The sequence below is a fragment of the Dendrobates tinctorius genome, unplaced genomic scaffold (assembly GCF_039654945.1).
Source record: "Dendrobates tinctorius isolate UK_male_01 unplaced genomic scaffold, ASM3965494v1 ptg000232l, whole genome shotgun sequence".
NCBI lineage: Eukaryota > Metazoa > Chordata > Amphibia > Anura > Dendrobatidae > Dendrobates > Dendrobates tinctorius.
In genome coordinates, this window is record NW_027361899.1 from 1,831,599 (window position 1) to 1,848,254 (window position 16,656).

Here is a 16,656-nt window from a genome sequence, read left to right on the forward strand (position 1 = left end):
CCACCGGGTTGACCATACCCAACCCGCCTAGTCTCCTCGTACGGTATGTAACCTCCCTCTTGATTAGGTTAAGCCTATTCCCCCATAACAATTGGAAGAACAGGCTATAGACCCGCGTCCAGAGAGGTTCCGGCAAGATGCACACACTGCCCAGGTATATCAATAAAGGTAGCAGATAGCCTTTAGCCAGGGCAACCCTTTCCCTCAGGGTTAAAGACCAACCCTTCCATTGGTCCACCTTTTGGGCGGCGATCTTAAGTCTGCCCTCCCAATTTTGCTGGGGGTAGTCCCCGGGGCCAAATTCGATGCCTAGAATTTTGGCGGTGGCCTGGGGCCCTGGAAGGGTGTCCGGGAGATCAAAACTAGGATCTCCCCCTCCCAGCCAGAGACTTTCACACTTATCCCGGTTGATCATGGACCCGGATGCCTCCGAGTAGCGCACTACCTCCGACATGACCCAGTCCGCCTCCCCTCTCGAGGATACGAACAGGGAAACATCATCGGCGTACGCCACCACCCTCAGAGAGGAGCCAGAGCCCGCCCGGTCCATCCCGACTCCCGCCAACGGTCCACGATCTACCCTCCTTAGGAAGGGATCGATCGCGAACACGTATAAAAGCGGGCTCAGCGGACAGCCCTGACGGACCCCAGAACCCACCTCAAAAGGACGACCTGACCAACCATTCACCAGCGGAAAAGTCTCAGCCCCTTGGTACAAGATCTCTAACCATTTTACAAACCTCCCAGGCAGACCATACCTCAAAAGGACGGACCAGAGGTACTCGTGGTTGACCCGGTCAAAGGCTTTCGCTTGATCTAATGACAGCAAGTACCCCTTCCAGTGACCTGCCCTACCCTGCTCCACTGCCTCTCGGACACCGAGCACAGCACTAAAAGTACTGCGGCCTGGAACAGAGCAATGCTGGGCCCCTGAAAGGAGCCGGGGTGCAAACTTCACCAGCCGATTAAACAGCACCTTGGCCAGAACCTTCCGGTCCGTATCGAGAAGCGCTATGGGACGCCAGTTCTCGATTCGGGACGGATCCTTACCCTTTGACAGAATAATGAGGGCTGACTTCCTCATTGAGCCGGGAAGAGTGCCCGAGGAGAGACACTCATTAAAGACCCCTGTCAAGAGGGGGACCAAGGAGTCCCTAAAAGTCTTATAGAACTCAGATGTTAAGCCATCCGGACCTGGCGATTTCTTGAGCCGAAGCCCATCAATGGCCAGTCTCACTTCCTCTTCCCTGATTTCTTCTGCCAAAACACCAAGAGAGGGGTCACCCCCTGGCTCAGGGATGGCTTCAGCCAGGAAAGCCGACATCCTGTCCCGATCCAGATCCTTCTTTTCCAAGAGGTGTGAGTAGAAGGATCTGACCACCTCCAGGATCCCTGATTTGGATCTGTTCAGGGACCCCGTACTGTCGATCAGTCCTGTCACCATCTTACAATTCACTGACATCTTACAGTTTCTGTAAGGGTCGGGCGAGCGGTACTTCCCGAAGTCCCTCTCAAAAACCAAAGATGTGTGCCTATCATACTGACACCTCTTGAGCAAAGATTTCACTCTGGAGATTTCCTCTCGGTCACCTCCAGTCGAGACAAGCTGCTCGAGTTTCCTCCCCAGAGCCTGGTACAAGCGGTGCCTGTTCAGACTCCTGAGGCTCGAGAGCTGACGGAAGAACCCCGCCACCCGCTTTTTGAAGATCTCCCACCACTCTGACTTACTACTACAGAGATCCAACAGCGGTACCTGGCTCTGAAGAAAATCCTCGAAGGATTGTCTCACCTCCGCTTCTTCCAGCAGGGACGAATTGAGCTTCCACAGCCCTCTTCCCATCCGAGGAGTCTCTGCAACATTCAGAGAAAAGAAAATTAGACAGTGATCGGAGAACTCCACCTCAACGGCGGACACAGCAGAAAAGATGGCGTCCTCCTTCAAAAAAAACCTGTCTATTCTAGACCTACAGCTACCCCTATGGTAGGTGAAACCTCCGTGACCTGGGGTGTGCCGGATGTGGGCATCCACCAGGCGAGCTTCACTGGCTATGCTATTCAACGCGACGCTATCATAAGCCAGGCGATCTCCGGGACCCCCCCGGTCACGGGACCTCGTAATGGTGTTGAAGTCCCCACCGAAGACCACCTGTCGGCTCGTAAAAAGAAAGGGCTTGATCCTCAGGAAGAGACATTTGCGGTCCCACTTGGACTGCGGGCCGTAGATGTTGATGAGCCGGAGCTCTTGTCCCCTCATGAAGACATCTAGGATCAGGCACCTCCCCATTTCCAACTCAGTAACCCGTCGGCATTCAACTGCTGCAGTCTTAAAAAGGACTGCCACCCCGCTATACGGCTCGGCCGCAAGAGACCAGTATGAGGGCCCGCACCTCCACTCCCTCCGTGATTTATAGATGGCCCCCATGTCTGTTAGTCTGGTCTCTTGCAAGAATAAAATTTCTGCCTCAATCCGGGAGAAAAAATCAAAGGCCGTGAAGCGAGCCGCATCTGACTTAATGCTGGCGACATTAATAGACGCCAGCGTCAACGGGGCGAGTTCAGCCATCATGGGTGATCGAGTTGGATGGCCAATTTCTTCCCTACCCCGCTATTACCTCCTCCTGGGGAGGGGTCAGACACCTTCCTTTTCAGGGAAGCTCCCGACGTGTCCATCCCACCCCCCCCGGTGTCCTCGCCCCCGGGTTCCAGGTCTGTCCCCCCCTCAGGAGGAGCAATGCCCCCTGAGGGACGGACTCCGCCATCCCCCGAAGGACCCTCCGGTGTTACCCCCGGCCCAGTACCCTCGTCTTGCGGTTCATCATCTGAACCCCCGAGGGCGCTGAACCGGTTGGAGAGTCTGATCAGAGGGGGGTCAGCGGGCCCTTCCGTATGCACCCTTGTGGTCGGGGGCGGGGGGGACTTTGAAGGCTTGTCAGCCTTCCTCCCCACCGCTTTGCGCTTGGCACGCCTGGTTTTGCCACCTGGTGCTGTAGGCTGCTCTTGGACATCCTCATCAACACTTTCATACTGAGAGGAATTGTCCGAGTCAGCCGCTTTCTCCTCTCTCTCCATCCTCCTGATCTCCTCACTCACCGCACTCTCCCCCAGGGCCTCAGAGGCTTTGGCCACGGGCCTGGAGGGAGGAGCAGGCATCACCCCGGTTGCCCGAGGCTCCACCTGTCCCTTACCTCCCTGGCGTTTTTCCTGCCTCCGCTGGTACGCGGGGCCCCTTGCAGCATTGCCCTTCCTCACTGGCCCCTCAGCCCTTCCCCCTTCGCCACCACCTGCCACAGCAGAAGCAGCGCCACCGGGGGTTGCCCCCCCGCGGTCTCCCCCCACCGGGCCTGTGGCGGCATTAGAGAAAGAGCGAGGGCAGCGGCTGAGAGGGTGACCCAGGTCACCACACAGGTGGCACCGAATGTCTTTGCACAAGGCAGCCAGGTGACCTACCCCACCACACAACGCGCACTTCTGCACCTTGCAGTTGGCGCTGAAGTGAGTGGGGTCGCCGCACTTGTGGCAGACCTTCGGTTGCCCCTGGTAGAAGACCAGGATCCTGTCCCTTCCCAGGAACGCCGAGGAAGGGATGTGGGTGACCGTGCCGCCGGAAACCTTCAATTTGACCATGAAGGTCCAGCCCCCCGACCAGATGCCAAACTCGTCCCTGTTCTTTTTTGGGACCTCGGTGACCTCCCCGTAACGGGAAAGCCACGTCATGATGTCCACGCCTGCGAGTGACTCGTTACATGTAACCACGGTCACTCGCTTGACGGAATTTTGGCGAGACACCGCTTGAGCCACGAAGTCTCGCCATCCGGGCTCTTCTCGCACCAGCTCGTAGTTTGACCAGAAGAGCTCAAGCCCCTCTGGCCGCACGAAGCTGACGTCGAAGAAGCGGGACGCCGAAGGGTGTATCAGGGCAAAGATGTCATTCGCCCCGAAGCCCATCTTAAGGAGGAGCTCCACCACCTTGCTCCTAGGTGGACAAGCTTCACTGCCCCCCCACCTAAGACGGACCACATTCCTTCTTGGCGGCCCCTGCCCGGCTGTGGGGAGAGACCAAACAGTCCCTCCCTCCCTTTGATTTTGGAAGGCTGCTAGGCCATGTCTCTCTATCCAGAAAGACAGGTCCACTGTCCTCCCCTCTACCATGATCGATCTTTCTCCCCTTTGGAGGGCCTCCAGGAAACGGCGGTGCAAACCGCCGTCCCCGGAGCCCGGAGGCGAGGAGACCCCCCCGGAACCACCCCGACCCCCAGCCGCGACCCCCGCATAATTACGTTGGGGCCTCGCGGCTGGGGGGGCAGACGGGCCAGCCCTCCCACCACTACCACCACTTGTGCCAGCACCCTCATTCACTCTCCCGTTCACTCTTTTATTATTTCCACTCGCTCCGGCACTCACTCCAGCATTTACTGCCACATTCACACTCGCACTCACTCCCTCATCCATATCGCTCACATCACCATTTATGTCCTCAAACAGCTCTTCAAAAATATCTCCTATCTCACTCCCACTCTCACTTCCAGATAGACCACTATTTACATTAGCAGACTTGGTGTTGCAGTACCCCTGCCTGCCTGCTGGGGGCCCTGACTGGCCAGTGCTCTGCTCCTTGGAGCTGCTGGCACTGCTCCAACTCTTGTCCAGGAGTGCCGCTGCCCCTTTAAATACCTCCGAGCAGAGCGCACTCAGTACGCCCTGCCCGAGCCTGGGAGCAGCAGCAGCTCCTGGGTTCTCTGGCTCCACTTTTTTTCCTTTTTGCGGTGTCTTTGCACTGAGGACAGGGACGGCCACTGCCACCGCACCCTGCCCTCTGCTGTTCGCCGCTGCCGGCTTCCCAAGGAGCGCCAGAGCCCCCGCACCACCAGATGGAGGTAAGCGGGCTGGGGACCCCGACAACTCCCTACCGACTTTTGGGGGCACTATGCTGCTTGAGGGGGTAGGCGGGACAGGAGGCAGTGGGCCCGCCAAGGCCACGCCCCCCCCGCCGGCCGCAGCCACCCCGGGCAGAGCAGTGACCCCTTGCGAGGCCACGCCCCCCCCAGGTGACGCGGGCACAGCGGGCGGGACAGCGGCCGAGGAGGACACGCCCCCCCCGCATGCCGCAGCCTTTGCAGGCTGGGCAACACTCGGGGAGGCCACGCCCCCCTCACGGACTGTCACTGCGCCCCTGAACCCACCACTTGATGTTGGCAGGGCTGGCCACTCCCCCTCATCGCCCAGCGGCGGCGGTGCCCCCAGCACGGACCCCTTTTTGGGTCTACGCGCCGGGGACCCCGCTCTTGCCACGGGCGCCGTCAGAGGAGCTACCAGCCCCTTGCATTTTTTTAGCTGCTGCTTCACAGCAGCCTCCGCGCCCTTTCTAGGTCTCTGGACCCCCATAAGTGGACCAGACTTAACGGACCCGTGCGTGGGGGATCCAGGGACCCCAGCACTCACCGCCGGAGGTGCGGTCCTGGCTGTACCCGTGCTGAGCGCCAGGCCAGCCCCCCCTGCCACCGGGGACTGAGCCCGGACACCACTACTGCCAATACCGCCAGCGGCTGTTACACCACTGGCACCAGCACCGACCTCCATGTCGCTGCCTGAACCCTCACCGCCACCACCAGATGTGACGGTAAGGCCCAGGCACACATCACTCTGCCCGCGCCCCCGCTGCGGACCCACCACAGGGCCCGAGCCGGGGTGGGCAGCGGGTTCCATACAGCGGGACAGAGGGGCCCCGGAAAGAGGGACAAACATAAGTTTGTCAGCCACGGTGTTTTTTGGCTTGCGCTTGTTTTTTTTCTTTTTCCTCTTTCCGGTTGCCTCGTCCTCAGGGCAGACCTCATCCCCAAAGAGCAGTGTGCCAAACCGCTCTGGGGACTCGATCTGCCTCACCTGCTGTAGGACGAGGCAGCCCCCCTCACTACTACTGTCCCCACTCCCACCAGCCTCCCCCTCGCCCCCACTTTCCTCCGAGTAACTGGAGTCCGGTGGGAGAGCCACTTGCTCAGGGGCAACCCCGCTGCATGTTACCTGGGTGTTGTTGCTCACCAGGCCTTCAGGTGGGGCAGGCGTAGATGTTCCGCCATCCTCCTCCTCTTGGCCCTCCACCTGGCAGGGGCCTCCCGACCCCCCAGGAGACCCTCCGGTCATGGCTCTAAACCGGTCATCGTTTTTCAGTTTCTCTGCAAAGGGGCCGCTCCCACTCAGGATAGCCGCCCGTATCTCCTCCAAGGCCCTGATAGCCCCCTTCAGCCTCTCCACCGTGGCGGAGACCTCAGCTCGTCTCGAGGCGGGGAGCCGGTTCTTAGCCACCGCTCGTGCTCCCCTTAACTCCTCCCGGAGTTTTCTCAGCTGTTTGGCGGCCTCCTCATATTCGCAGAGGTGCGCATGGATGCGGGAGGCGTAGATGGTGGATGGCTCTCCCTCAGCTCTGGAGCCCCAGATGTTGGGGGGCTCCGCCACTGCACCTCTGCTCTGGGCCGCCACTCCTCCGGGAGGAGGAGCCGCCACGGTACCAGCTTCGGGGGGCCCGGTGTCCCGGGGCTCCTGGGTCCTGCGACCCCCTCTCTCCTGGCTCCGTCTTTTCCCCATCTCCCTGGGACTGGCTGGCTGCACCCTGGCCTCTGGATGGTGCTGAGGCCCCCCACCCCCAGCTGGCTTGCCGGAGGGTGGGAGCCAGGGGCACAGCCCCGGCGCTCAGTCCCAGGGAAAGTCCTCTTTCCTGGGAAGGGGGCAGATGGAAAGTCCTTGCAGGAAAAAACCTCCCTTCCCAGGAGCTTAGCAAGGCCCTAGCCTGCAGATGCTCAGCACAGATGCTCCTCCTCTTCCTGGGCGTGCTCTATCCTCCAGTCACCTCCAGAGCAGCAGTCACTATTCTGCTGTTACATCGTGTCTTATCCTCCAGTCACCTCCAGAGCTGCAGTCACTATTTTGCTGTTACATCGTGTCTTATCCTCCAACTCTTTTATTTTACAAAATTATCAAAATTACACTCAGAAACAAACCACAATACATAAACTAAAGAAAACCAACATAGACAGACATAAAATGTGCAAAACATGCGCAAACAACTGAAAGTCCAAATCCTTTCCTTGTCCTCCACTGAGCTCGGCAGCTTAGGGTCCCCCAGCAGGAATCCACTTAAAAGAGAATACAAAGAAACATAAACCCCTCTCCCCATTCTCACTCCATTCACCCCCATTCACCCCCATTCACACCTCACCGATTTTACTAGTTTACTATTTACAATTTTACTATTTACAAAAACCAAACGAAAATAACCCTTTCCTGGCCCTCCGCCTTGAAAAAAAACAAGAACTCTGCCACTTTGGCCGACAAACCTTACCTCCTATTACACAGCAAAGATTTTTTTTTTTTTTTTTTTTTTTTTCCTCTCCCACACATGGCAACAAGTTCGCAGCCTTTTTTTTCCCACCACCTTGCACCGCAGGTCCTACAAGTTTGTAGCCTTGTCACTGCAAAATCTGGTCCACGAAAGTTTATGGCCTTTTGATTCCACACAAAAATTATTTCCAGGGTCCGCAGAGTCTACTTCTCCTGCCCTGCTCCTCTGCTCCTTCATGTTGCTCTTGGCATCCGGTCATCCATCCACCACCCCCCATGCACCCCCCTCCCAACCTGACTACACCCCATCCACACATTCTAACTAAAAAAACAAAAAAACGTGTGTTATATGTTTTTCCTTTTACCAAAGCACAACCAAAAGACATTTTCCAAAACTCTCAATACCATCCCATCTACTTACGCATTAATATACAAACTAAACACAGCATTTACATACCCAAGGCCCAAGTTTGGCACCTGTAAGCCCAATATCCATTATATGTCCTGTTTTTAAAACAAAAAGCTAAGGTGGCATGCACCAGCCCACCACCAGGAAAACGGGGTTCTAGAGGCTCCATCCCTCACTAACACATTCATCCTATCCCTCAAGAACTAAGACTGTCCCTACTTCTGTCCCTAAAAAAAAGAAACCTGTCCCTATCTGTCCCTACCTGCCCCTACTCTACCTAACTTATCATAACTAACTCTCTATCTGTCCCTCAGTGCCTGTCCCTCCCTGTCCCTATCTGCCCCTACTTCTGTCCCTAACACACCCAGTGAAACTTATGCTATCCCTACCCTCATTCACACGGAGCTAGCTCTCCCTTGAGTGCGTTTTTAAAAGGAGAGGCCTCTCCAAAGCCAAGAGGCCTTCCTCACACCCAACCTTTCGAACTCCAAAGAACGGACCTTCACCAGGTCACCCAAGATGTTTCCTACCACCTCATCCCTTGGGAGGGTTTTTTTCCGCGTCGTAACTAGGCACCGTGCATTCCAAGTGTGGAACCTAACCACTGCACTGACTAGGAATAAAGTGCACGGGTCCCGGCCACCCAGGGATCTGAACGCTCCATAGGCCCATTCAGCGTAGGAGAGGGACGCCAGCCGCGGCCAACGTATGGAGGCACCCACCCTGTTGTAAACCTCTGCATTAAAGGGACAATGAAGCAGGAAGTGCTCCATGCTTTCCAGCACGTCGCCACACTCCTCACGAGGGCAACCCCGGTCATCGGAGTTCCTGCACTTCAAGTTGTCCCTTACATACAGCCTCCCGTGGAAGCAACGCCAGGTCAAGTCCCAAAACTTCATGGGGATCCGCTTAGAATTTAAAAGCCCCAGCCCGACCTCCAGATCCCGGCCTGGGCAATCCTTAAGGGCCAGGGGCTTCTGGAAATGGGTCAACAGGACCCTCCTGTCAAGGCACTGCCTCGACATGGTCCTGATTTCCCACATTCCCAGACCCCACCGGCGGATCACCTTCAGAACCGGGGTAGCGTAAGCCGGAAGATGCCCATGAGGTGTGCGTAGGTCCTTCACCCGCCCTCCTGTCTCCCATTCCTGGAAGAAAGGCCAAAGCCAACCCTTGCAGGAGACTACCCACGGAGGAGCCCTCTCTAGCCAGAGGTTAGAGATGTTAGTCTTAAGAAAGGTGTTTACTAGAAACACCACCGGGTTGACCATACCCAACCCGCCTAGTCTCCTCGTACGGTATGTAACCTCCCTCTTGATTAGGTTAAGCCTATTCCCCCATAACAATTGGAAGAACAGGCTATAGACCCGCGTCCAGAGAGGTTCCGGCAAGATGCACACACTGCCCAGGTATATCAATAAAGGTAGCAGAAAGCCTTTAGCCAGGGCAACCCTTTCCCTCAGGGTTAAAGACCAACCCTTCCATTGGTCCACCTTTTGGGCGGCGATCTTAAGTCTGCCCTCCCAATTTTGCTGGGGGTAGTCCCCGGGGCCAAATTCGATGCCTAGAATTTTGGCGGTGGCCTGGGGCCCTGGAAGGGTGTCCGGGAGATCAAAACTAGGATCTCCCCCTCCCAGCCAGAGACTTTCACACTTATCCCGGTTGATCATGGACCCGGATGCCTCCGAGTAGCGCACTACCTCCGACATGACCCAGTCCGCCTCCCCTCTCGAGGATACGAACAGGGAAACATCATCGGCGTACGCCACCACCCTCAGAGAGGAGCCAGAGCCCGCCCGGTCCATCCCGACTCCCGCCAACGGTCCACGATCTACCCTCCTTAAGAAGGGATCGATCGCGAACACGTATAAAAGCGGGCTCAGCGGACAGCCCTGACGGACCCCAGAACCCACCTCAAAAGGACGACCTGACCAACCATTCACCAGCGGAAAAGTCTCAGCCCCTTGGTACAAGATCTCTAACCATTTTACAAACCTCCCAGGCAGACCATACCTCAAAAGGACGGACCAGAGGTACTCGTGGTTGACCCGGTCAAAGGCTTTCGCTTGATCTAATGACAGCAAGTACCCCTTCCAGTGACCTGCCCTACCCTGCTCCACTGCCTCTCGGACACCGAGCACAGCACTAAAAGTACTGCGGCCTGGAACAGAGCAATGCTGGGCCCCTGAAAGGAGCCGGGGTGCAAACTTCACCAGCCGATTAAACAGCACCTTGGCCAGAACCTTCCGGTCCGTATCGAGAAGCGCTATGGGACGCCAGTTCTCGATTCGGGACGGATCCTTACCCTTTGACAGAATAATGAGGGCTGACTTCCTCATTGAGCCGGGAAGAGTGCCCGAGGAGAGACACTCATTAAAGACCCCTGTCAAGAGGGGGACCAAGGAGTCCCTAAAAGTCTTATAGAACTCAGATGTTAAGCCATCCGGACCTGGCGATTTCTTGAGCCGAAGCCCATCAATGGCCAGTCTCACTTCCTCTTCCCTGATTTCTTCTGCCAAAACACCAAGAGAGGGGTCACCCCCTGGCTCAGGGATGGCTTCAGCCAGGAAAGCCGACATCCTGTCCCGATCCAGATCCTTCTTTTCCAAGAGGTGTGAGTAGAAGGATCTGACCACCTCCAGGATCCCTGATTTGGATCTGTTCAGGGACCCCGTACTGTCGATCAGTCCTGTCACCATCTTACAATTCACTGACATCTTACAGTTTCTGTAAGGGTCGGGCGAGCGGTACTTCCCGAAGTCCCTCTCAAAAACCAAAGATGTGTGCCTATCATACTGACACCTCTTGAGCAAAGATTTCACTCTGGAGATTTCCTCTCGGTCACCTCCAGTCGAGACAAGCTGCTCGAGTTTCCTCCCCAGAGCCTGGTACAAGCGGTGCCTGTTCAGACTCCTGAGGCTCGAGAGCTGACGGAAGAACCCCGCCACCCGCTTTTTGAAGATCTCCCACCACTCTGACTTACTACTACAGAGATCCAACAGCGGTACCTGGCTCTGAAGAAAATCCTCGAAGGATTGTCTCACCTCCGCTTCTTCCAGCAGGGACGAATTGAGCTTCCACAGCCCTCTTCCCATCCGAGGAGTCTCTGCAACATTCAGAGAAAAGAAAATTAGACAGTGATCGGAGAACTCCACCTCAACGGCGGACACAGCAGAAAAGATGGCGTCCTCCTTCAAAAAAAACCTGTCTATTCTAGACCTACAGCTACCCCTATGGTAGGTGAAACCTCCGTGACCTGGGGTGTGCCGGATGTGGGCATCCACCAGGCGAGCTTCACTGGCTATGCTATTCAACGCGACGCTATCATAAGCCAGGCGATCTCCGGGACCCCCCCGGTCACGGGACCTCGTAATGGTGTTGAAGTCCCCACCGAAGACCACCTGTCGGCTCGTAAAAAGAAAGGGCTTGATCCTCAGGAAGAGACATTTGCGGTCCCACTTGGACTGCGGGCCGTAGATGTTGATGAGCCGGAGCTCTTGTCCCCTCATGAAGACATCTAGGATCAGGCACCTCCCCATTTCCAACTCAGTAACCCGTCGGCATTCAACTGCTGCAGTCTTAAAAAGGACTGCCACCCCGCTATACGGCTCGGCCGCAAGAGACCAGTATGAGGGCCCGCACCTCCACTCCCTCCGTGATTTATAGATGGCCCCCATGTCTGTTAGTCTGGTCTCTTGCAAGAATAAAATTTCTGCCTCAATCCGGGAGAAAAAATCAAAGGCCGTGAAGCGAGCCGCATCTGACTTAATGCTGGCGACATTAATAGACGCCAGCGTCAACGGGGCGAGTTCAGCCATCATGGGTGATCGAGTTGGATGGCCAATTTCTTCCCTACCCCGCTATTACCTCCTCCTGGGGAGGGGTCAGACACCTTCCTTTTCAGGGAAGCTCCCGACGTGTCCATCCCACCCCCCCCGGTGTCCTCGCCCCCGGGTTCCAGGTCTGTCCCCCCCTCAGGAGGAGCAATGCCCCCTGAGGGACGGACTCCGCCATCCCCCGAAGGACCCTCCGGTGTTACCCCCGGCCCAGTACCCTTGTCTTGCGGTTCATCATCTGAACCCCCGAGGGCGCTGAACCGGTTGGAGAGTCTGATCAGAGGGGGGTCAGCGGGCCCTTCCGTATGCACCCTTGTGGTCGGGGGCGGGGGGGACTTTGAAGGCTTGTCAGCCTTCCTCCCCACCGCTTTGCGCTTGGCACGCCTGGTTTTGCCACCTGGTGCTGTAGGCTGCTCTTGGACATCCTCATCAACACTTTCATACTGAGAGGAATTGTCCGAGTCAGCCGCTTTCTCCTCTCTCTCCATCCTCCTGATCTCCTCACTCACCGCACTCTCCCCCAGGGCCTCAGAGGCTTTGGCCACGGGCCTGGAGGGAGGAGCAGGCATCACCCCGGTTGCCCGAGGCTCCACCTGTCCCTTACCTCCCTGGCGTTTTTCCTGCCTCCGCTGGTACGCGGGGCCCCTTGCAGCATTGCCCTTCCTCACTGGCCCCTCAGCCCTTCCCCCTTCGCCACCACCTGCCACAGCAGAAGCAGCGCCACCGGGGGTTGCCCCCCCGCGGTCTCCCCCCACCGGGCCTGTGGCGGCATTAGAGAAAGAGCGAGGGCAGCGGCTGAGAGGGTGACCCAGGTCACCACACAGGTGGCACCGAATGTCTTTGCACAAGGCAGCCAGGTGACCTACCCCACCACACAACGCGCACTTCTGCACCTTGCAGTTGGCGCTGAAGTGAGTGGGGTCGCCGCACTTGTGGCAGACCTTCGGTTGCCCCTGGTAGAAGACCAGGATCCTGTCCCTTCCCAGGAACGCCGAGGAAGGGATGTGGGTGACCGTGCCGCCGGAAACCTTCAATTTGACCATGAAGGTCCAGCCCCCCGACCAGATGCCAAACTCGTCCCTGTTCTTTTTTGGGACCTCGGTGACCTCCCCGTAACGGGAAAGCCACGTCATGATGTCCACGCCTGCGAGTGACTCGTTACATGTAACCACGGTCACTCGCTTGACGGAATTTTGGCGAGACACCGCTTGAGCCACGAAGTCTCGCCATCCGGGCTCTTCTCGCACCAGCTCGTAGTTTGACCAGAAGAGCTCAAGCCCCTCTGGCCGCACGAAGCTGACGTCGAAGAAGCGGGACGCCGAAGGGTGTATCAGGGCAAAGATGTCATTCGCCCCGAAGCCCATCTTAAGGAGGAGCTCCACCACCTTGCTCCTAGGTGGACAAGCTTCACTGCCCCCCCACCTAAGACGGACCACATTCCTTCTTGGCGGCCCCTGCCCGGCTGTGGGGAGAGACCAAACAGTCCCTCCCTCCCTTTGATTTTGGAAGGCTGCTAGGCCATGTCTCTCTATCCAGAAAGACAGGTCCACTGTCCTCCCCTCTACCATGATCGATCTTTCTCCCCTTTGGAGGGCCTCCAGGAAACGGCGGTGCAAACCGCCGTCCCCGGAGCCCGGAGGCGAGGAGACCCCCCCGGAACCACCCCGACCCCCAGCCGCGACCCCCGCATAATTACGTTGGGGCCTCGCGGCTGGGGGGGCAGACGGGCCAGCCCTCCCACCACTACCACCACTTGTGCCAGCACCCTCATTCATTCTCCCGTTCACTCTTTTATTATTTCCACTCGCTCCGGCACTCACTCCAGCATTTACTGCCACATTCACACTCGCACTCACTCCCTCATCCATATCGCTCACATCACCATTTATGTCCTCAAACAGCTCTTCAAAAATATCTCCTATCTCACTCCCACTCTCACTTCCAGATAGACCACTATTTACATTAGCAGACTTGGTGTTGCAGTACCCCTGCCTGCCTGCTGGGGGCCCTGACTGGCCAGTGCTCTGCTCCTTGGAGCTGCTGGCACTGCTCCAACTCTTGTCCAGGAGTGCCGCTGCCCCTTTAAATACCTCCGAGCAGAGCGCACTCAGTACGCCCTGCCCGAGCCTGGGAGCAGCAGCAGCTCCTGGGTTCTCTGGCTCCACTTTTTTTTCTTTTTGTGGTGTCTTTGCACTGAGGACAGGGACGGCCACTGCCACCGCACCCTGCCCTCTGCTGTTCGCCCCCGCCGGCTTCCCAAGGAGCGCCAGAGCCCCCGCACCACCAGATGGAGGTAAGCGGGCTGGGGACCCCGACAACTCCCTACCGACTTTTGGGGGCACTATGCTGCTTGAGGGGGTAGGCGGGACAGGAGACAGTGGGCCCGCCAAGGCCACGCCCCCCCCGCCGGCCGCAGCCACCCCGGGCAGAGCAGTGACCCCTTGCGAGGCCACGCCCTCCCCAGGTGACGCGGGCACAGCGGGCGGGACAGCGGCCGAGGAGGACACGCCCCCCCCGCATGCCGCAGCCTTTGCAGGCTGGGCAACACTCGGGGAGGCCACGCCCCCCTCACGGACTGTCACTGCGCCCCTGAACCCACCACTTGATGTTGGCAGGGCTGGCCACTCCCCCTCATCGCCCAGCGGCGGCGGTGCCCCCAGCACGGACCCCTTTTTGGGTCTACGCGCCGGGGACCCCGCTCTTGCCACGGGCGCCGTCAGAGGAGCTACCAGCCCCTTGCATTTTTTTAGCTGCTGCTTCACAGCAGCCTCCACGCCCTTTCTAGGTCTCTGGACCCCCATAAGTGGACCAGACTTAACGGACCCGTGCGTGGGGGATCCAGAGACCCCAGCACTCACCGCCGGAGGTGCGGTCCTGGCTGTACCCGTGCTGAGCGCCAGGCCAGCCCCCCCTGCCACCGGGGACTGAGCCCGGACACCACTACTGCCAATACCGCCAGCGGCTGTTACACCACTGGCACCAGCACCGACCTCCATGTCGCTGCCTGAACCCTCACCGCCACCACCAGATGTGACGGTAAGGTCCAGGCACACATCTCTCTGCCCGCGCCCCCGCTGCGGACCCACCACAGGGCCCGAGCCGGGGTGGGCAGCGGGTTCCATACAGCGGGACAGAGGGACCCCGGAAAGAGGGACAAACATAAGTTTGTCAGCCACGGTGTTTTTTGGCTTGCGCTTGTTTTTTTTCTTTTTCCTCTTTCCGGTTGCCCCGTCCTCAGGGCAGACCTCATCCCCAAAGAGCAGTGTGCCAAACCGCTCTGGGGACTCGATCTGCCTCACCTGTTGTAGGACGAGGCAGCCCCCCTCACTACTACTGTCCCCACTCCCACCAGCCTCCCCCTCGCCCCCACTTTCCTCCGAGTAACTGGAGTCCGGTGGGAGAGCCACTTGCTCAGGGGCCACCCCGCTGCATGTTACCTGGGTGTTGTTGCTCACCAGGCCTTCAGGTGGGGCAGGCGTAGATGTTCCGCCATCCTCCTCCTCTTGGCCCTCCACCTGGCAGGGGCCTCCCGACCCCCCAGGAGACCCTCCGGTCATGGCTCTAAACCGGTCATCGTTTTTCAGTTTCTCTGCGAAGGGGCCGCTCCCACTCAGGATAGCCGCTCGTATCTCCTCCAAGGCCCTGATAGCCCCCTTCAGCCTCTCCACCGTGGCGGAGACCTCAGCTCGTCTCGAGGCGGGGAGCCGGTTCTTAGCCACCGCTCGTGCTCCCCTTAACTCCTCCCGGAGTTTTCTCAGCTGTTTGGCGGCCTCCTCATATTCGCAGAGGTGCGCATGGATGCGGGAGGCGTAGATGGTGGATGGCTCTCCCTCAGCTCTGGAGCCCCAGATGTTGGGGGGCTCTGCCACTGCACCTCTGCTCTGGGCCGCCACTCCTCCGGGAGGAGGAGCCGCCACGGTACCAGCTTCGGGGGGCCCGGTGTCCCGGGGCTCCTGGGTCCTGCGACCCCCTCTCTCCTGGCTCCGTCTCTTCCCCATCTCCCTGGGACTGGCTGGCTGCACCCTGGCCTCCGGATGGTGCTGAGGCCCCCCACCCCCAGCTGGCTTGCCGGAGGGTGGGAGCCAGGGGCACAGCCCCGGCGCTCAGTCCCAGGGAAAGTCCTCTTTCCTGGGAAGGGGGCAGATGGAAAGTCCTTGCAGGAAAAAACCTCCCTTCCCAGGAGCTTAGCAAGGCCCTAGCCTGCAGATGCTCAGCACAGATGCTCCTCCTCTTCCTGGGCGTGCTCTATCCTCCAGTCACCTCCAGTGCTGCAGTCACTATTCTGCTGTTACATTCTGTCTTATCCTCCAGTCACCTCCAGAGCAGCAGTCACTATTCTGCTGTTACATCGTGTCTTATCCTCCAGTCACCTCCAGAGCTGCAGTCACTATTTTGCTGTTACATCGTGTCTTATCCTCCAGTCACCTCCAGAGCTGCAGTCACTATTCTGCTGTTATATCATGTCTCATCCTCCATTCACCTCCAGAGCTGCAGTCACTATTCTGCTGTTATAATTTATCTATCATGTCTCACCTGTCCAGTCCGCCGTCCTCTAGTTCCGTAAAGGAGTAGTCCGTCCAGGTTGAGAACTTCTCTAGAATGTAGGCAGCGAGTCCCGCAGGGGAGTCATTTAGGGCGGAGCCTGTGAGAGAAGAGGGGTGTCAGAGGTTAATGACATTGGGGGGGAATGTGATGCCGCCTGTCAGTAGTCACTGCCAAATCTCTGCACTCACTGAAAAAACTTGATACAGGAAAGTTGTAGATCTTTGTACCGTGTCAGCCAGTAGATAGAAGAATATTCAGGATTGAGAGTCCTCAGTGGTTGATACCTTTTAATGGCGAACTGAAAAGATGGTGACACATTGCAGCTTTCCAGACTCCGCAGGTCTCTTCATCAGGCACAGACTAATACGAAATCTGAAGTCACATATTTATACACAAGTCATCACAGAAATAACACAATAGATAAGACAAGTGACGTGAAGCAGAACTATCATTATGGGAGAGGGATAAATCTCAGGGTGCTAAGGGGAGCTGCACGGAAATTACAACCTTTACTACAATGAGATGTCCCATTAC

The 16,656-nt window shown here is 57.8% G+C and overlaps 1 protein-coding gene across 6 annotated transcripts in view; it reads right to left on the reverse strand.

The window, feature by feature from the left end:
* The window catches only part of LOC141060003 (epoxide hydrolase 1-like), a 34,455-nt gene that overhangs the window by 3,805 nt on the left and 13,994 nt on the right, over positions 1–16,656 (reverse strand). For 2 of the 6 annotated variants that reach the window (XR_012222642.1, XR_012222641.1), the window contains exons 7-9: positions 16,111–16,219; positions 10,786–10,847; positions 1,790–1,851 (exon numbers count right to left, since the gene is read on the reverse strand). Coding sequence is in view for 3 of the 6 variants with exons in the window: in XM_073556246.1 (XP_073412347.1) it covers positions 7,006–7,127; positions 10,786–10,847; positions 16,111–16,219 (293 nt within the window). In the remaining 3 variants the exon portion in view is untranslated. Of the gene's footprint in view, positions 1–1,789; positions 1,852–6,868; positions 7,128–10,785; positions 10,848–16,110; positions 16,220–16,656 lie in introns of those variants that run through there. The other 4 variants (XM_073556244.1, XM_073556245.1, XM_073556246.1 and 1 more) reach the window with 3 other exon arrangements.